This window comes from Lathamus discolor, chromosome Z (assembly GCF_037157495.1).
Source record: "Lathamus discolor isolate bLatDis1 chromosome Z, bLatDis1.hap1, whole genome shotgun sequence".
NCBI classification, from domain to species: Eukaryota; Metazoa; Chordata; class Aves; order Psittaciformes; family Psittacidae; genus Lathamus; species Lathamus discolor.
The window spans coordinates 44324205-44345744 of record NC_088909.1 but is presented as its reverse complement, the minus strand read 5'-3'; the positions used below and the strand labels follow the sequence as shown (position 1 = coordinate 44345744).

Here is a 21540-nt window from a genome sequence, read left to right as displayed (position 1 = left end):
TCCTCCTTAGCCCGCCATCCTTCAATCCCTAGCATGTTCCTCTTGGGCTTGTCCCCAACAGGCCCAGTTAAATCCCCTCCCCCCTTCATAACTAGTTTAAAGCCCTGTCAATAAGCCCTGCTAACTCCTGCCCCAAAACCCTTTTTCTTCTCTGGGACTGGTGTATCCCGCCTATTTAAGTTTTCCATAGTAAACTTAAAAGTATAGGCTTTAGCTATAGTTTTTTCTTGGATTATTCAAGGAAATGAAACTTTCTAGATTGCTAGCTGTATCATATGTTCATTTAGTTTCCATGTTTCTTCCTACCATTTTAATGCAGACAGCTTTTGGAGAGATTCAGAGCTATAAGCAATGTTTAGAGGATTTTTGATTGTTGTGAAGGTGTTCTGTAAGTGAAAAAGTTTAATATGGGCACAGCATACACTGTGTGGTAGAATCAGAACTGCATGTAGTTACCTGACACATTGAGTGTTATGCGTTGTTTCAAGATCTTGAATGACCAGTCTGGTGGTAACTTTAGGCATGTCAATATTGCCTTGTTGATGGGGCTGTGTGTGTCTAGTTTGGTTTCACCCAGTGGAAGTTGCTAAATATCCTTTGTGGTGAATGGCTGCTACAAGGCACAGTTCTGAGCAAGGGAAAATGCTGAATGGCATTATCTGTCCCAGAGAAACCTGGTCTTTTGTAGGCACTAGAAGGGCTGTAATATGTTCTGTATAACTGGCTGAGGCCAGTGTTCTTTCTTTTATCTCTCTGTCACCTCTAGGAAAGAACGTGCTTAGCAACATGGGAAAGGAGGCTGCTCTTTTTTTACTATCCCACTCTTTTCTCTTTTGTGGAGTTGATTTAGAACTAAGAAAGACTCCATGCTATGCACATTCACAGGCTGCTACTTTCTGCCTATCATTCAGGCGGGAAACCAGCAGCACAGTGCTTACCCATGACAAGGTGTCATTAATTTGTTTTAAAGTGTTCTGAGATAAAACTACCACGACTGCTGTCACTCTTGGGTGACATGTTTTACTTGCTCATAAAATGTATGCTGGTCAGTATGAAATATTTTGATTAAATGGCCAAACTATCAAAATAAGCAACAAATTTTTTTTATATTACTTATGAAACAAAAGAAGCAAGCTAATGGTGTTGTGGGGCTGGGTATGTACATAAAAGTATATATAGTTGCCTGTTACACTTACGTCCTTTGTACCATTGGTCATGTTCAGTCTTTTTCTCTGCTTCTTTCTGGTTTTTGATGACTGTATTTTTGCAGACTGTGGAAGAGATTGAGTGTGTACTGGAACGTGACCTTTATCCAAATCTGTCTGAAGAGAGATCTCAATGGGAAAAGGAGCTAGCTGGCCTGCGGGAAGAGAATGAAAGCCTCACAGCCATGCTGTGTAGCAAAGAGGAGGAGCTGAACAGAACCAAGGCCACCATGAATGCTGTTCGTGAAGAAAGGGACAGACTGCGTAGAAGGGTAAGGCTGCTGCATTGATCATGCTTCTCGTTCCTCCTAACCTGTATAATTTTGTCACCACAACAAGCTTCTCTTTAATCTTGCTTCCTGCACTGACTTTTTGTTTTTAAAGCTGAGACATACAAATTAAAGAATTGGAACAAACCTGAACATAATTGAAAAAGAGTGTGTGATGAACAGCAAAAGTGTACAACAACCTGATGTCAGAAATGATGAGTTATCAAAAAAACTGACACTTATCTCCAAGGAAGCGTATGTAACTCGGCTATAGAGAAAGCAGATGTTCATTTAGTGGTTTTTCCTGAGAGGCATTTTTTTTCCTGTAAGCAACAGATATTTCTTTGGTTTTGATGGGAATTCAATTGTGATTAGGAGAAAGAAAAAGATCAGGACTCCTGTCAGAGGGTAATAATTCTCAGAACTGAACAATGAATAGTCCCAGCCATGTCCTGCTTCCCTGTCTACATTCTGTAGTGCTGCAAGGTCAGATAAAGCCCTTGTGCTTTGTGTGGAGTCCAGAGTAAAATAACCTGAAAAATGATACACAAAGGATGAGAGTTCCAAAAGAACATGACCTCAGGCTCAATTACTTTTAAAATTTGTTAATAGGTCCCTGTTGAATCTGCAGAGTTTTGGCTAGATAGGAATTAATTGTTTTTAGAACAAGCAGTTTCAAGTTTATGTGTTAAATCTGAGTGACAATTTAGGTGACTGTATTTTGGTAAAATTACTGTAAGTGCTGCTCTTTACCTACTGGCAGCAGATCAACCTTTTTAACAAATACTGTTTCTAGAACAATGTAGTTCCCTAGTGACTGTATCATTTTAGCATGAAGCTTGTTGTGTGAGACTTATAATCTTCAGATACAGCGTCACAAATTACCTTTGAAAAACTGTCTAGACTCTCTTTAACACTAAGAAAAGGTATGTGTGATGAGGGAAGAATAGTAATCTGCAGTCACATAAAACAGGACCACTTCAACTTTTCCTTTGTAAAATTTATTTTTATGATATACTATAAGTGTAAGACATCTTCAGTCCTGAAGTTTCTGGACTGGTTTTATACTGATGCTTTTTTTTAAACACAGGCAGTACTACCCCTTGAGCTTACAGAAGCAGCATTTATGCACCCGGTGAATTATTGCAGGCTGCAAGATGGGGGTGGGAGAAGAAGGGGGTAAGTGAGCAGAGAACAAAAGTATTTGCTTCTGAAATTTGCTTACACAAATGCAGATATTGACACTATCAGATGATACAGGTAAGTATTGGGGTATCAGACAAGTCAAAAATAGATAGCCTTGAGGATAGAATTAATAGAGAAAGATTTAACGTGTGAGAAGTACATGGCAGGGGGTTTGGAACTAAATGATCTTAAGGTCATTTCCAACCCGAACTATTCTATGATTCTGTGAAGTATAGAATACAGGTTAAGGTGCTGAAAAGATTTAGGCTGACAGCCAGGAGCTCCTCAGGAAAAAAAAAAAAAAAAATCCAGAACAGAAAAAGGGAAACGATTGGTGTTTGTACCCTCAGGGATCAGCAGTGGTGGAGCTGTTGATGCATGGTGGCATATTCAATCCTAGGTTGTAGCAAATAAGTTATTTCCAGTAGAGATTGGAAAGACTGTATAAAGAGTGGTGAGATCTGGTCTGAAATGTTATATGTAGTTCTTACTGCTTACACTTGAAAAAGTTCTGCTTAAATTGGCAAAAAAAGATGTAGAAGATGCCCAGAGGAATGGGTATCTTACTTAGAGAAGTGATTTAAAGAGACTGTCCTTTTCAGGCTGCAAAACAAAATCTGAATTTGATTTCTCTTTACAAGTACTGGAGAAAGGAGGTAAGAATGACAAGTAATGGCTACTCAAACACAGGGACAAAACTGGAGCAAAAACAGATTAATGTAAACCACTTGTGGCTGTATTAGGCCAGAAAATAGACTATGAGGTATCCAACAGACAAGAGGACTGTGGTTCTGAAGAAACAGTAAGGAGTAAGGCTACTGCTTTGTGTATGGAGTTTTAAAATATTAAAGTTATATATAATTAACTAGATATACAATTTATATATATATAAATTTATATAATTTATATATAAACATAAATAGGGTTATAGGTAAAGTTTATATAATGAAATTAAATACAATGCAGGGATAACCATTAAAACCAGGACTGTTACATTAGGATTGTATCCAAAGGAAGGCAAAAAAGTGTACTTTTAATTGGTTCATTTAATACAGCTGCATTAATTCTAGAGTTAGCCTTTGTATCTCTGCACAAAACTATTATGTTTTGTCTGGCTGACAGCAATAGCAGAGGGTTGGGTTAGATGATGCAGAAGATGCTCTTCAGTTCTGTGCGTGTGGATACTGCTTGACTTGGTCAGTCCCTGTGAAGCAAGTTTTGGTGGAGCCCCACAAGTACTGGCTGTATTATTGAATATTTCACAATTTCTTTACCATAGGCAGGGCCTAGGCTAAAGTCATGCTGATCTGGTGGCTGCTGGTCTATTGGATCTGTTATTGGGGATGCTGCATGTGTTCTTAATGTATCTCTGTTATGGAAGCATCTCTGGTGGAAAAAGAATTGAGGTCATCAACTTGTTGATCATCTAAGTGGTCAGAGCAGTTGCGGGTGGTAGCAGCAGCAGGACATTACTGACCCAAGTAGTGTTCAGACCACTGACCCTGGAGAGTCTTGAATTGCTCTGTAGAGACTGTGAGCTGTCTTTCGTAAACAGCAAGCCAGTTTAAATGTTCATTCTTCTTTAATTAAAAGAATTATTCTTGGACAGATTGGATGGATGTCTTGCCCAGTAAACAAAGGGTTAATGTTGGACTGGCACAGAGCATAGCAAAATCAAGCAGCCTCTATATTCAGGCACAGCTGGCAGGTGGTGTTTTGGTTAGTTGGCTGGTTAGGGTTTTTTTCCACCCATGACAGTTTTCATTTAGTTTGCACACATGCAGGACTTTATTGAAATATGGATTTTAATACCATCCTGAACTTGCAGAACAACCAGTTTATTACCCCCACCAGAGAAGTTTGTTCATGGCATATGACCCATCAAGCAACAAACACTATGTAATTATTTCACTGGAAACCATATTTGCATTTTTGGTGTAACTCTGTGTCCCTAGTTGCAACAAAATAAATGTTTGACCTATCAAATATTTTCTGTATGCCACCTGAGCTCAAAGTTATTTCAGATTATTTCCCTGGGGAGTGGGAAGGAGTTCCAAGTAAAATCTAGTTACTGTTCTTCTCAAATTAAATTGGGTGAGGTGAGTAAGCTTGAAGTTGACCAGATCGATAGGTCTGTTACTTTAGACAGTCTGTAATCAAGTAGAGTGCTTTCAATACATTTTTCTCAGGCTCGTTGGAGATGTAATTGAATTAGGTATTTACTGTGCTCAGTTAACAGAGTGAACTGCTTTCTAGAGGAGTAGCTAAGAGACAACATACATATGGAGGTTTTTTCTCATGGGTCATTAGTAAATGAGGTAGTCTCTTATTTCTCTAGGGTGCCTGTAGTGTAGCAGCTAATTTCATAACACAGAGGTTTATTTTACCTCTGTATAATATTGCTCTGTCAAAAATCAGATCTATTTGAACTTTGGGCCAGTCAGTGCCTTAGAAAATGCTTATGCATAGCTGACCATAATCCTGAATCTAGTAATACAGATAAGATGCTGGGAAACTTCTGTACTAGATAATGGGATTATTATTACATGAGAATAAGGTTGTAATCAAGTCAGCACTGTTTACAACTGTTATTTGTGGAATCAGGCTTAAATAGTAGTAGAAAAAGTAATGTGGCATCCTTACACAAAATCTCATGTATCCACCAGGGGAGTCAGATGAGCAGCACTAATACAGCATATAAACTCCATCATGACTGCAAAGTTGCAGGGTTTTAATTACTATCCATGAAAGTTACCAGATGATTAGTCCCAAGCAGCCTGCTGGCATGAGAAGCAGTAGGTGTGGGCAGCATTCAGGCTTCCCTGGGGCTGTTCTGAAGAGCTTAGCCTAGAGTGAAAAGGCAGTTCAGCTCTGAAAGTCTGTCAAGTCTGTTCTCTGCCGTGTGTCAACTTGTTCAGTTAGTCAGATGCTTTTAGTTGTGAAAATCAGTCTGTATGTGCTCCAGACCCATCTGAATTCACCAGACTGACCAGAACGAAACCAGACTTAGTATTTTAGGCATCTTCAATGTAAGAGCTTCATGAAAACTAATCAGCAGAGGAGTATAGAAGTGACATTTTTAATGTGTGATCCCTCCAGCTGCCCAGATTGTCCCCACTCTGAGAAATTTTATTTTAGTATAAGGACTCTCCCAAAATACCTTGTTCTTGCAAGAAGTTCAAACCTACCCAAACTGCAGCAGCAGACAGATCATTTGCTTTGCAGGCATCCTTGAGCCCAAAATGTTCTCAGGTAACACGAAGCTGGCACAAGCTGCTCATTATCCTTGTTTGGCACCATGCGTTGGGATCAAAAGGTTCCAGATTTCTAGAGAAGGCTGATATGTTATGGTATGGGCCTTTGGAGGTTACTGTGAGCTTGCAGTTTAAAGTGATCTTTAAACTGTTCTGTCTCCTTGTCTCTTGGTGCACACCAGAAACCTGAGGTGGTAGCCAAAATCTATTTCCATTCTCTGCCTCCTTGTATATGCAGTGGTATCTCCCCTTAGCTGGTAACGAACTAGAGCTTTGCTTCTTCTTCCAAGCTTGTATGTAAATACCTAGTGATTAATCTGAAATTAAGTGAGAAAAAGCCTGAGATACACTTACTGCCCTGACTTGTGTTTGTTTTCCGTTCTCTGCTACTTCAGCTGTGGTCAGAGCTAGGGAATCCATCCTTCGTCTCCCATATCATGTCCATCCATGTCTTTAGTTTTTGTTGCTTTGCATCCTTTATAGAGGCACAGCACCCAGGTTATCTTTCTGCACAGAGGGACTTCTGTCTGCAAGGTGTCAGAAGCAGAGGAATCTTTGCTTGCTAAGAGACTTGTATTACTGTAACCTCTCCTGCCAGTTAAGAAAGCCCTATGTATAAACCGTAGTAGCATACCTGTTCTCCCATGGCTTGTTGTGTCTGTGTGTTGTACCCTTTCTCTGTTCCTCAAAATAATTGTTTGAACTGTAGATTGATTTTCAGATCTGCACTGCTAGTCACAGCCAAGTTCTTACGTATTTCTTGAATGTAAGAAATGCTGAGGAGATGTCTAAGCTCGTTCAGCTCGAGAATTCATTGAGGAGATGGCCCTGATAAGTACCAGGAAAGACTTCTTTACCATACTCCCATCAACCACAACAAACAAACTGTAAAAAATCAGACCTTGTTAGCTCTGGTACTAACAGTTTAAGAGGGCCTGAAAGTTACCTGGCTGAAAATAATGATGACTGAGCCTGATGGAAAGGTTAAGGGTTCTTTAGGCTGGGAAGGGCCCTCACCAGTCAGAGCTGCTTGAATTGACACAGGTTATTTCATTTCTCATCTTCCCTTCTGTCCTGGTTTTGGCTGGGATAGAGTTATTTTTCTTCTTAGTAGCTGGTGCATTGCTGTGTTTTGGCTTTAGTCTGAAAACAATGCTAATAACACACTGATGCTCAGTAGCACTTGCCTGATAAAGACTTTTCAGTCTGTCATGCTCTGCCATGAGAAGGGGCACAAGAAACCAGGAGGAAGCAGAGACAGGACACCTGACCCAAACTGAATAACTGGAAGGGTTATTCCATACCACAGCACATCATGCCCAGTATATAAACTGGGCGGAGTTACCCAGAGGGGTCGATTGCTGCTCAGGTAGGGCTGGGTATTGATTGGTGGTTGCTGAGCACTGTATTGTGCATCACTGCTGCTTGTTGGTTTTTTTCTTCCCTTTTTAGTTTTATATTCTCTCCCCTTGTTACTTTTGTTATCAGTAGTAGTCGTAGTCGTAGTAGTAGTAGTAGTAGTAGTAGTAGTAGTAGTAGTGTTATACTTCAGTTACCAGGCTGTTCTTACCTCAGCCCGTGGGGTTTACATTCTTTTGATTCTCCTCCCCATCCCCAGAGAGGGGGGAAGGGGAGAGGTGAGTGAGCGGCTGCATGGTGCTGAGTTACCAGCTGGGCTTAAACCATGACACCCTCCATGGATTTGCAGTATGCATGGATAAATTAGAAAGTGGGAGAGGTCTGTTCACTTCATGTGATTTGTTGCACTTCATCTTCCTCCACAATATAACAAGGGAAGAAATGGAAGTGGTAAAAATGTTAACTGTTTGAAGGGTTCAAAGATGCTGCAGGATGGAACAGGCCACAGGTAGGGTAGAAAGAAAAGAATCACAACCATGTCCCTTTTTGAAACTGGTTTGGGAACAAAAGCAGTTGTCCTTTGAGCGCGGAAATCAGTGACAAAACAGGTAGTCTTTATCTGTGGGTTTGTTTTGTTGGGTTTTTTCTTTAATTTAGGATATGTTTACAAATCATGTAGTTATGAGCATGCATGTGTAAAATACAAAGAATAAAATTATTTTTCTTAGATTCATGATTGTACATAATGAGTATATTTTACCAGATTATTTTCTGTAGCGCACTGTGCATTTCTGCAGACATGTTTGTAATGCCTGCTAATGACTTATGAAATCTTTCAGAAATCCAGCATTACTGTAGTGTATTCTCTTCTACTCTTGCTTTTTATTTAGTTCTTAAGGTATTATGGCGTGAAGAATTGTTTTCTCTATTTCCTACTCCAGTTCTCAGCATTCAGAGGAAAAAAATGATAAACAATTAGTTCATATTGCTAAACATCAAATAGTAATTAAATAAAATTTCCAGTTATTTAAGTTTATATTAATAATTTGAGAACATCTGCAAGTCAGGTGCAAACATCTGTTTGGTATCTAGGCTATCTGTTGCTCTCAGGGCTAATGCTTCTGTTGCCTTGTGTCTCATTTAATGCTGCTGCTTCTGCTTTTTCCAAGGTTCCAGCACTGTTTTACTTCTGGAATTCTTTGGACTTCCTCCAGCTGCTTAGAAAATCTTTGCTTTTTACTTTTTTAAATTGTGGTATTCACAGATTCTTTCCTGAATTTCTCATTTTTTCCTCTTTTTTTTTTTTTTGGGGGGGGGGGGGGGGAGGCATGGTTGTTTGGTGGTTTGGTTTTTTTTTCCTGATCATATAATTAGATCTGCCAGTCAGCCACTTCCCATTTCAATTGAGAGTTTTAGAATGCTCAGGCAATTTTTATATCCTAATATGATGCAAGAGCTGAAGAAATCTGTCTTTAAATCCTTCCTTGTTATTCCTCCCCAACTCACAAATCCACACTTTACTGTCTTTCAGTGGAGCTTTTTTGTTTTTGTTTCATTGTTTGTCTTCACCCATCGGATTTTTCAATTTTGTCATCCATTTCCTGTAAGACCTGCCTTCCTCTCTCTCCCAAGTGTTTATTGTGCCTCATGTGCATTACTGCAATTACCTTCATTCTACTAATAGATGTTACCTTCAGATTAATTTATATTGGTAATGACACTTAAAATGGTTAGCACCATTGAGCAGGGGTGGTCAGATATTTTTAATCATACTTTTTAATTAGTCCTTTCAAAACTCATGCATTCACGGATCCAGAGAAAAAAATGGGTCTTCTGAAGTCTTTTTTTCTTCCTTTCTTGAGTCTTGTTCTTTGGTCTTCCTTATTTTTCCAGTAAAATAACTAATGGTGTGGAAAAGTACTTTTTGAGGAGATGGAGCATTACTGTTCTTTTTACAGTGGAGGTTTTGATGACCAGAAATAGTTACCTACGCTGTCTCTGGGCGGTCTGGTGGGTGAGCAATCCAGTGGTGAGGCTCCAGCTTAGTGAATGTGTGAATTGTGAGATAGGTGATTTTATAGGTCACGTGAACTTGTGACCTATATCCTGCTCAGAATTACCATCCAGTACTCAGCATTGCTAAAGTTAGTGCAGCCATTTATAGCAATTAATTCAGCATGTAATTTCTCAAATGAAGGTGTGAATCAGTGAATACATCAAGAAGCATGAATAAGTAGACAGTGTATGTAAGTTGTGGTTGCTTCTATGATACAGTTTGAAAGCAGCGATTTGCATAGGTTGATAACTGTGCTGTGCTTTGAATTTTCTTCTGTGAATGCTTTCCTGAGGAAAGATTTGCCTGGCTACAGTCTTAGCTGTGTTCATTTTTCTTTCTGTTGCTAGTGTTGTTTTACAGATCCTTAAAAATAATTGGCTTTGTAATTGTGGCCAGTAGTCAGTGTGCAGTAATAAAACAAACACTAAAGGAAACCTATCTGCATTAAAGTTTTATATAATGTTATCCTTACATAACATGGTTTTAAACTTTGGAGTTAACAAATGCTTAGTATTTTAAGTTACTTTAATACTCTGGTTGCCTTAAATTTGGACTGTTACTTGCTTTTGGACTGAAATCTTCCAGAACTAGATTGTGGGCATAGAATAATATTTTAGCAATTTTTAAGTCAGATTTTCAGGCAGGGATTTGATTTGTATGGAGAATATATCCCTAGTGGTTTTCCTGTTTGTTTGCCTTTAAACAATGCCTCATTGCACTGGACCTGTGGTAAAATTTCACCAGTTCCATCTTGTAGATTGACTGTTACAACAAAATGTGCACAGAAACTTGAATATTAAACACTCCATATTCGGGGAAGTTTCCTCTTCAGGTGGCTTTGTCCCTCTTCTCTCATCTCACACTCTTCCCTTGAGATTCTGTGGGGGAAATGAGCTCTGTCACTTTACCTTGTGGCATAATTGTTTTCTCTTAGGCAGACCGTTTATTCTTTGTCTGTTCCAGGGTAAATACTATAATCTTTAGCTCAGCTATAGTTTGGCTCCTGAAGATTTTTTTTACCCTTTAGTCCTGAAAATTTTTTGGTGTCAATGCTACAGGTATCCAGTGTGTTTTGATGACTGTGCAGTGTTTGCAGTGTATGTTCACAGAGCAGTTCTGCAGATGGTTGGATCCTTTGCTGGAGTTTTCCTGTCTGTACATTACTCACTATGTGGTAGTTTTACTTAACTGTATGTTTGAAAGCACAATTAATATTTGAATTTCTTTGACCTTTATGTCAAAGTCATCATCTGATATATTTATGTCAGGAGTGTTTTAAACACTGGAGCTTTCCAGTAACAGCAGGATCTTAATTTGATTTGTTTGGACATCATAATCATGGGCTGGAGCATTAGCTTCACCCTAGCAAGAATAATTTCTATACGTATAGTACAGCTGCACTGATGGGGTTATATAAAACAAGCTGAAACTTTGTGTAATTACTCTACAGTGTTAGCGTGTTTCCACATTGCAGATAGTTTAAAATAGCTGACAGTGAAATTTTAAAACCACCTCCATTCATCTGCTTCCCACATGAAAACTTTGCAGCCACCACAGGACAAAATACAACTTCAGTGCTCAAGCCAGAAGCAATTAGGCTTGGCTAAACAATGAGAAAATCTTCAAACTATTTAAAACATAAAAGTGGAAAACCCAGAATGTTATGTTTTACTGTAGGTTCGGGAACTGCAAACACGTTTACAAAGCGTACAGGCCACAGGCCCATCCAGCCCAAGTCGCCTCACTTCTGCCAATCGACCCATTAACCCCAGCACGGGAGAGCTGAGCACAAGCAGCAGTAGCAATGACATTCCCATAGCCAAGGTGAGCTATTGTGTGTTGCAGTAGTGCTTGTGATTATCGGGGAAAAGCGCAGCTTTTGCAAAGCTGCTGTGATGAATTAGGAGACACCTGGAATCCCCAGAATTTCTGGTATCCTAAGCAGGCCCATAAACTTTAGTTGCATAAAGGATTTAAGCACTAATTATTGTAATTCTCTGTTACAACACAGGTTTCAATTTTACACCTATGTTGTACTGAAGTTTATTCCAGGTTTGCAAGTGTAGCTAGTGAACAAATGCAAGTGTTGCTAGTGAACAAATGCATTTTATGTAATCCTTTATTGAGTTTGTAACCTGTGCAGCATTCTGACTTCCAGATTGCTGAAAGAGTGAAGTTGTCAAAGACAAGATCAGAGTCTTCATCATCTGATAGGCCTGTCTTAGGATCAGAAATCAGCAGCATAGGGGTAAGGACTAATAATTATGTACATGCATGATACCTTATGATAATGACCCGTGTTCCATTAAAAGCATTGTTTTCTTGCTAACTGAAAATACTTTTAAAGTTATTTTAGGAAAAATATTTCAACAGAGAATATTTCACCCACTATTAAGATCTCATTTTCTCATAACTGATGGCTAGAAATCATTCTCTGAGTGACCTCGAGACGATAATATTGGAGTCAATTCCTCCAAAATATTATTCTTCAAGGAAACACTGTTCAATTGCATTTCAAGCTTCTAGTCAACAGAGAACCACGTTCTGGTTCGTGATGCCAGTGTCAATCCATAATGCTGTTGTTACTATGTGTTAATGTTTGTTTCTCTGAAGAGCTTAGCTCTTGCCTTTTGCTAAGTTTTCAAGAAAATAAATAACTTGCATATTAGGCTTTTTAAGTACATGATGAAACACTGGGCTTCACCCTTTTTTTAGTGGAATTTTAAATCAAAATAGCTTCTTGAAGTGGAAACTTTTAAATATTTTATTAAATGTAAAATTCATGATAAAAACTGAATAATGAATGCCTTGAAGTGAGTGTATGCAAGCAAATACAGCTCTCAATGCAGACTACAGTTAGAGGAATCCAGTTGTTACCTACTCACAATGATGTATTAATTGCCATGTGCAGGTGTCTAGTACTGTGGCTGAACATTTGGCACATTCCCTGCAAGACTGCTCAAACATCCAGGAAATCTTCCAGACTCTTTATTCACATGGATCTGCCATCTCTGAGAGTAAAATCCGAGAGTTTGAAGTGGAGACAGAAAGATTAAATAGGTAAGGTGAAAAGTTATACAGGCTCAAATGTGTTGTCTGCTATTAGCTTTGTTAAAAAAAAAAAAAACAAAACCAAAACCAACAAACAGGTTTTTATCCTTTTCTTAGTTCAGTCCCAGCTCAACTATGGCATCTGCAGTGGAATGTAGTTCAGATACTATAGAATGTAATTGATGAAGATTGAATCGTATGCTAAGGATTCTTTCTATTAGTATGCCAGTTTGGTCAGGCATTATTAGATCAGCATGACACCTTCACCTGTGACAATTTGCACTGTAGTGTACTTCTTTATGGCTGACCAATTAGAAATGGTATCTTTTTTCATAAGACACATCACTGTGAAAAATAGATTCCCATAACTTATTCTCCATCGTTCTGGAATTAGTTTGCTTCATTTTGTCCTGAAGAAATAGAATTATAGCATTATCAGTGAATGTACTGATGTATGGTGGTGTGGCATATATACCAGTAAATAGACTTCTGTCTGCAGAACTAAAACTACACGTTTCTGACTGCAATTAAAATACTGCACTAAACTATCAAAATCCATGTTTCATGTCCTTTTTTGGCAGATAAAAACTGTGGATGAGGAATGTGAGAATCATGTCTCAGCATGTTTCCTGCCAAGTTCTCTCTTCCCCACAGCTATCTCAAATTCACTCTAATCAGTACAATCTTTTATTTGTAGCTCATGTTTTTGTAGTGCTGCAAAATCTAATCCCTTTTTTTTCTTTTTTTTTTTTTTTTAGTCCCATTTTTTTTGTACAGTGCACCATTATGCTTTGACAACATATCTGTACAGGAGGTGTCAAAAAAGATATAGTATGCGAAGCTTCTGAGACTCTTCATTAGGCACTGTAGTGATAGGACAAGGGGTTATGGGTTAAAACTTAAACAGGGGAAGTTGAGGTTAGATATAAGTAAGAAGTTCTTTACTGTGAGGCTGGTGATGCACTGGAATGGGTTGCCCAAAGAAGTGGCGAATGCTCCATCCCTGGCAATGTTCAAGGCCAGGTTGGATGGCGTCTTGGGTGAAATGGTTTAGTGAGAGGTGCCCCTGCCCATGGCAGGGGGGTTGGAACTAGATGAACTTGAGGTCCTTTCCAACCATAACTATTCTATCTAGCAGCTAGGAAAGTCAGGGCTTTATTCTGATCACTGAATAAATGATATACTAGCTCTTCCTGTGTTTGTTAAGAAGTCAGTGATTTTAGAATTCTGGATGACACTTTCTTCATTAGGTGCCTGTCCAGATTTTGAAATCATTTGCCTGTCTGTTTTCAGTGTATGTCCAACTTTAACTATTAGGCATAGTACATTGACATATAGTGCAGTTCTTAGCAGTGAGAATAAACAGTAATGCTGATATTCTGAAGCCTCATTTTCAGGTTCAGAGTTAACCAGAGTGAGAAGAATATTGCAATTAATTTCTGAGTTTCTTTTTGACTGTTGCCAAAATTTTTGGAGATTTCATTGCCTTCTTGTATTTTGGAAGTTGCCTCTCTAATAACAACTGGAATATGACTTCAAGTGAAATGGTTATTCAGGATGTTTCAAAGAAGGGGAATTTATGCAGGTGCATGATCCCTACACACACGCAGGTTGCACTAATGGATACACCATTTAAAACAAGAATCAAATGTGGCAGCAGGAAGTGAGGAGTAGAGGAAGAAAAATTAAGCAGAAGGTTATTATGAAACTGGCCTACGCTGTCTTGTAGCTACAAAATAAGAGTACAAGCTTTCTGCTTGCTGCTGTTGTACAGGGTTATAATTACATTTTATGGGGAGGGGAGGAGAGGAGAAAAGGCTGTCCTAAGAGAAATTAACTATCCTGTTGGTTCTTGATATGGAACACAGAACTTACAGATTTTGGCAGCTTCATTAAAAACCTTGCACAGACCAGATGGTATTTGTTGTTTTAAATTATGATTGTTCTCAAGTTTTCAGGAGAGTGTCTGCAAGCTAATTTTGAAGGTTACAAATTACTTCCTTTTCTGCAGCCGCATTGAGCACTTGAAATCCCAGAATGACTTGTTGACAATAACACTGGAAGAGTGCAAGAGCAATGCTGAAAGGATGAGCATGCTTGTTGGGAAGTACGAGTCCAATGCCACAGCCCTCAGGCTTGCATTGCAGTACAGGTGTGTACCTATGCAGGGGATGTTTCAGGGAGAAAAAGAGGGAGTGACGATATTGATAGAAGTCTTTGAGAGTGAAATGGTTGGTGTGCCATAATAACATTGTTTAGGTTTGTTTCCTATTTGAAAAAATGCCCCCTTGGTTAAACTCCACGAAAAACTACCGAACTGAAATGACCGATACAAGTGTATTTCAGCCCTGGTTTACCAGCAGTAGTCAACTCAGTCTAACAGACATGTACAGATTTATCTTTTTATTTTTAAATACTGAATTAGCATTTGAATTAGGGGTTGTGTGTAGGTTCAAACTGTTTCTGCTGCATCCAGTCATTAAGATACTTATTTTCGGTATTATGCTGACACCTTTCACAAGAATCAAGGAGTATTATTGTACTCAGAATAATTCAGAGTGACTTTATATTACATCAGCTGGAGTTGTGGATTAATTTTTTGGTATTTGGCTATGAGTATCTAAATTTGCTCTAAACTGCATGTAAAAGATGGTGTCATTTAACTGCTCTAACTGCAACTAATTTAGAACAGGCAGTTCTGCTCTGAAAAATATTTTGGGCCTTTTAAAGAATGTACTCTGTTACTATCAGCCTTGAGCAAATTACAAGGAAATGTAAATTGCAAATAGACATATTAATGTATATATTTTCAAAACCATTGGAATGCAACAGGAATGAGTGACTCACAGCTGTATTGAGAAGCTGTTGTGTTGTAAGGAAGAAAATCTTATAGCTAGGACAGAGCAAGAAGTATTTTCTTGTCTTTTCTTCTTAGCATACTTTGCATAGTATAGTTATATTAGCAGAGTTTAGAATACTCTATTTTGTATAATAAGGAGGCCTGAACAAAGTTTCTCAAAGGGATTGTGTCAACTACCATTTGTATTGCTGACTGTTCAAAGCATGCTTCCAGAGCTTACTTCACATCAGGTCATTCTCTTCCATTTTCAACTTGTTACATTACTGGAGACCAGTCTGGGACCATCAGAAGGAAAGACAGAATGTTGGATGTTTGTGATAGAAGCTGTGCGTGTTATGTCATTTAATATTCCTGCTGCTAGACAAGTATACGGAATCATGCAGCTCATCACCTACCTCTGTTGCAGATATTCTTCCCCTATAAATAGTAGATATATTTTGTGAGATTTCTGTGGTTTATTTTGTCTTTCAGTGAACAGTGCATAGAAGCATATGAGTTGCTGTTGGCACTGGCAGAAAGCGAGCAGAGTCTTATTCTTGGGCAGTTCAGAGCTGCAGGTGTTGGCTCTGTTGGTAAGATGTCAATGAATCGCTTTTTTTTTCCTTTCTCATGTCAGCTACCATTTGACTTAGTTATAACAGTGAATCAGCTCATGACTCATCACTTAACAATGCTTTCCAGTCTTTTCTTGATTTTAAATAACTAAATAATTTAACACACAAAAAAACCTAGGTAGTGTCCGAAAAAATGGCTCTAGTTTTTCAGTCCACATTTTGCTTTTTCTCTGAAATTTTAAAACACTCTATCTAATGTTTTACTGTGTTTTCAGGGGTGTTAGCCTGTAAGTTCTGGATTTCTTCTTACTTTGTGGGCAGTTAATCTTGTGGCTAGGTAGTGGTGTTTTTTGGTATACTGCTTACAAAGTAACGGAATGAGCCACTATTGCAGGTACAGCTGCTGGCTATGGTTTTCATACAGAAAGCGGTGTTTACACAATGTATGCTAATCTGGGTTTTATAGCCCCATTCCTTTTACCAATAGGAGAAGGTAGCAATAGTAATCTTCAAGTAGAAAGAGGGGAAAAACTTCAGGGAGAAAAAAAAAAGCTCTTCATGCTTTGCTGAGGTATAGTAATTGCCTGGCTGAGACAGTTATTACAGCACTAGCTTCTGAGAAATCACTGAAGTGTAAACAGAAAGCTTTTAGAGACAGAGTGACCGTCTGGCTTGACGTGGTCAGTGTCTTGTTTCAGATGACTAGATGCACTCAGCCTACAGTTGCTGTGCTGCTAACCATGTCCCTTATTTTGCATCTCTGCCAGTGTCAGAAGTAGGCCCTTTTGTACATGTCTTGGCCTGTGCAGTGTGTGCCATGCAGTAAACATTAGAGTGGATGTCTGACATTTTTATCCACCTTTTTGGCAGACTCTGGTCTTTCCTTTCCACAGTGTGCTAGGGAGCTTTCCCCGCTGGCAGAGATAAGTGGCCACTGAAAGTGAATTTAGTCTTGAATTTTCTGTTCACACTGGTGACAGAAATCTTAGAAGAGAGAAATACTTCAGGTTTGACTGTGGTTTCATGTCACATGCATTTTATGAAAGAAGGTGTCATTCAGTTTTTATCAGATGTCTGTCTACAGCTCCTAGTTATGGTATTACGAGTTAGAGCCCTGTAGTAGAAATAATTACCATTTCCCATTACATGGTGCAACTTGGAGGGAAGTTGTTTGGTTTACATACGTTTACTTCACCTTGAAGTTTGGTTAAAATGCCTAGATAGCAGATTTTCTTGTTTGAAGATCAGCCAAGTTTTATCAACATCTGTGAGTGGAAAATTCATGGGAGTTGCTTCTGCATCACTTAGAGTTAAGTATATGCAGCTGCTCTTAACAGAAAATTCTCCCTTCATTTTTTTTCACATTATTTTCTAGTGCATCGCACTTCAATTAGCAAGTATGAAGTTTGGGTAATTGGTCTTTGACTCAAAGAAGGATAAAATTAAAATGTGACATAGAGCAAACCAAGGGTGGGAGGGTTTATTAATACTTTCTGACATCTTTGCATTGAATTTGGTAAACTATGAATAAATTGTAGATTTGTTCAGAATTTCAGTGTAGCCACTAATGTGTCTTACTTTAATGACTCAGCTGGAGTTAAGATTGTAAGTAAGTATAGTGACAGTGGTGGTTTATGTCCTGCCTCTGCTAAAGAGGTGGCTTACCAGCTGCACAATGCTGTATAACCACTAGAAATTATTAGCAAATTAAGAAACACCAGTTCTAGTTTTCACTGAGTTTAGTATTCATGATAGTAAACTCTGAAAGGCTGCTTCTAAGCTGTAATGCAGTTGCTCAGCTAGAAAGGCAACCTGTAAGAAGGTGTTCTGGCAAACCATTAGGCTTGAGTTGAAGGTGGTTGTGAGAAAAAGCACTGGAAATGACTGCACTGTCAAACAGCACTGGACTGATTGGAGTAAAATTTGTAATTAAGGCTAAATGTTTTTACAGTGAATTATTTTTAGAATCCTTACCTAATCCTAATGCACACCCTTACAAACAGACAAACTAGTTAAGATAAAACATTACTTAAGATGTGTACCCAGAGCAGCAAGTGCCTGGAGCTTGTGGCTGGGAGGGAGATGCATTATTCAGGTATCAGTTACCACTGGTGCTCACACAGAAGTAAAATTGTTTTTACATCACAGATTGGTAATTTATTGTCATCTTCTTGGTATAAACAGAGCACGTAGAAGCATCTCTACTCTTGCCTTTATTTCTATCACACTCCTGAAAGCTCTGAAACAGATTGTTTGCTTGAAAACTAGGGGATCAGGAAGGTGATGAAAACATCACTCAAATGCTTAAGAGAGCTCATGACTGCCGGAAGACAGCTGAGAATGCAGCAAAAGCCTTGCTGATGAAACTAGATGGGAGCTGCGGGGGAGCCTATGCAATCACCGGCTGTAGCGTACAGCCCTGGGAAAGCCTGTCATCCAACAGCCACACAAGGTAACTGCAACTCGTCTGCTCTCCTAATCCCCAAGTTTGTTGAACTACCTCCTTCTCCGAAGTCCACTGGCTTCTTTGTTTTGATTTGTAAGTCACCATATGTCGGTGGTCTGATTGGCTTCAGACTTTGAGCAACTCCAGCCAAGAAGAGTTCTGTGTAAATCTGTTGCGAAGGAGTGATTCTGAACTTTCATCTTCCTCATAAAAGGCAAATCCATTATATTTGTTCTACTTCAGTGACTTTCTTGCTGTTTTATTGGAATTCAAGTCAGATACTTCTTATTCATATCTGTTATACGCAGACAGCACAGGCATACTGAGAACCAGAGATCAGAAATATGCCTTCATGAGCATTTTGGAGTACTCAAGAATTTTTTGTAAATGTTGCAAATCCAGTCATTGTGTTTTAAACCATTTCTTCTCCATTCTCATTCTGCTTTGACCCTGTTCCAAGTTCCCCATTCTGTTCTTTCACATGTGGAGTGACAAATGAAATTCATCACAGACAGAGTGGATTGTTCCAGGAAAGGATAGATATTGCAGTTTTTCTGAAGACCTGTAAAATAATGAAACTTAAATGAGCTATTGTTGCAGAATTGTTCCAGTTCAAATGCATCTGCTAGCAGCTTCATTGTGAGTCATTGCCTGCCTGTGGTATAATTGTGCTCTGTGCAGTGAATATGTGCATTTGTGCTTATGTATGGGTATAATTTTGGCAAGCATCCTGGATAAAAATAGATGATAATTTTTCTGTTTAAAAGATATTTTTGTTCCACAGATTCACTCTAAAATTGAATTTTAATTCAGTTTTTGAGCCAGTTCTTTATTCAAATGCTGTCATTTTTGACACTTTAGAAGTTTATTTTAATACCATATAATTTCATCTTGCTGATTCCGTCTCCGAAGGGTGCTATCTCCTGATGTATGGAAAAAGCTGAAAAGTGAGCAAAAAGATAACCTGAGGGAACAGGGTCCAAATATGAGGTAAACTTTTAGGTTTTATTCTAAGAATTTTACGATATGTTTTCAGTGCAAGAAAGCTATATTTTTACATAGAAATTAACGTGGCAGCGTCTGCATTTGGTAACATGTCGGTCACTCAAAAGTACAAAGCTGTTTCAAATTCTTGACTTGCCTCGCCTCAGTTTGCATTCTTTTACATCATTATCTATACCTGCATGTGAACAGGTTGTGACCACAAAACCAGTACCTCTACCTAGGCTGAGCTAGTTGTCCATGCTATTATTTGAAAGGGTCCTTTTCTTTTTTTATAACTACACATCGGTGATTTTCTTTGTGAGATATCTGGTATGTAGTCAAAGCATCTTTTTTTATTGAAGTTTAGCTAGTTTCCAGTATTGATGGGGGGAAATGGAGGGAGGAAGTGATTCCTCTTTTATTGTCTATTCTCTTAGAAGTTCACTGAAAATGTTTGTAAGAATATAGTCTTTACAGTCCTTGCATTGTTGAACACATTTTTTGTTTTTAGAGGGGAAGGATAAGGAATTTTCTTTGAGGAAGAAAATCATCCCTCATGCTCATTGTTTACCTTGAACATTTTGTGTTCAGCCAGCAGTGTGTGTACATGTGCACATAACATGTTGACTGAGTATATAAAGTTTCAACAGAATATGATTAAAATAGCATAGGATTTCAAATTTCATCAGTGTAAACTGTGTCATGAAATGTAAAAATGCAAATGTAAATTCTTCTGTGTGCAAGATTTTAGATAAAAGTCATTATCATTGTAGGCTTTTTAATTTTTTTTCTGATGGAGAGCAAGATACTATAGTCAATAAGGTAGCTACTATTAACCTGCTTTGATATATGTAGAACATGAGAGAGAAAAGTACTCAGTCACCCAAAGGGTACACAGCAAGTCAGGAACTTGTCATATGGGCAACCCAATCTGATCATCATTTAGACATTGTCAACCCTCTCCACTCCCCTCACAACCAGCATAATTTGTCTAAACATACGTGTTAGTGAAAATATTTTTTTAATTTTAGCTTCTCCATGAAATACAACTCTTCAGTTCTGTTGTGTTAAGTGATAATGTGGTGTTTTCAGATTTCTCCTTCCTGTGGACCCTGTCTCACAACAGAGGCGTACCCTCTTCAGTTTAGAGACACATGACACTGTGACAGCCCATAGGTGGAAAATCCGTGTTGGTTTAAAAGGCACACACTTTATTTATATCAGTAAATGTTATATCTCTTGTTTAAAAAGTTGATGATTTTGCCTATAATTCCCCTCTCCCTATCATTCTGGATTCATTTTCTTTCTCTCCTGGACCCTGCTCCTGTTTTTTGTCATTATCCTGCCTATGTTGTCAGCTCTCTCAACCGGTTCATGTGTGTTCCGTTGCCACTTGGCTCCCTGCTGCTCTGACATACATCCCCTTGCTGCAGACCTATACCTCCCTTTGATTCTTTGGCGTTGACAATTTCCATTTTCATTCCTGTTGCATTACAATAGCAATCCAGGCACAAACAGGAAAGCAGACTACAGATTTCTAGCTATTTAATCGTTGGACTTAATGATCTTAAAAGCTTTTTCCAATATAGTTGATTCTATGATTCTATTCCTGCAGGCTTAATGTCTATAAAACTGGCAAGTAGAACAAGCCTGCATCACTAGTGAGTGCTGTATGAACCTCCATTTGGGGACCACTACATTGAAATGAAAACGTTTTTACATTATGTGGTTCAAACATACTCCAAATCTGCAAGACTGATCTTTTGCAGCAGCCGTTCCAGTGTTGCATGCTTTTAGTTGCCTGTATGTATTGCTACCTTTTCCTTTTGAAACTAACTGAGCAAAGAGGGGGTGGCATGATGAAAACTCTTCTTGGCTGAGACTTGTGACAAATAAGTAATTCTACTCGCTGTTCAGAATCCTGTAGAATTGGAACTTACAATGCAATTGTTGACCCATTTTTAGCTTTGGCATTTCAGATGAGATTCTGAATGTCAAATTGCTGAATGTATTACTGAGAATAAATACTCAGTGAGCTGCTAGTTACACGTGGTTAGGAATGGAAAAGGGAGCAACTCAAATGTAAATGAATGAAATGCAACAAAAGAGCATCACAGATGATCTGCTGAAGTGGATAAAAATAATAACAAGCATCTCAGATTATTTAGTTTGCAGCACCACAAAGTTACCAATTCATTTTTTGAAAATAGAATAGGCCTACAGTGTAGTTGGGAGTCATGATTATTTTAATGACAGAAGCTAACAAACACTGCCAACAAGGTTTGACTGTACCTTAAAAAGAAGGAAACAGAAAGAC

The 21540-nt window shown here is 38.5% G+C and overlaps 1 protein-coding gene across 5 annotated transcripts in view; it reads left to right on the top strand.

The window, feature by feature from the left end:
- MCC (MCC regulator of WNT signaling pathway) overlaps positions 1–21540 on the top strand; it is a 221468-nt gene that overhangs the window by 175323 nt on the left and 24605 nt on the right. For 4 of the 5 annotated variants that reach the window (XM_065663559.1, XM_065663558.1, XM_065663560.1 and 1 more), the window contains 7 exons: positions 1271–1477; positions 11006–11152; positions 11487–11576; positions 12240–12388; positions 14391–14531; positions 15711–15811; positions 18062–18245. In XM_065663559.1, coding sequence (XP_065519631.1) covers positions 1271–1477; positions 11006–11152; positions 11487–11576; positions 12240–12388; positions 14391–14531; positions 15711–15811; positions 18062–18245 — 1019 coding nt within the window. The remainder of the gene's footprint in view (positions 1–1270; positions 1478–11005; positions 11153–11486; positions 11577–12239; positions 12389–14390; positions 14532–15710; positions 15812–18061; positions 18246–21540) is intronic. The other variant, XM_065663557.1, reaches the window with a different exon arrangement.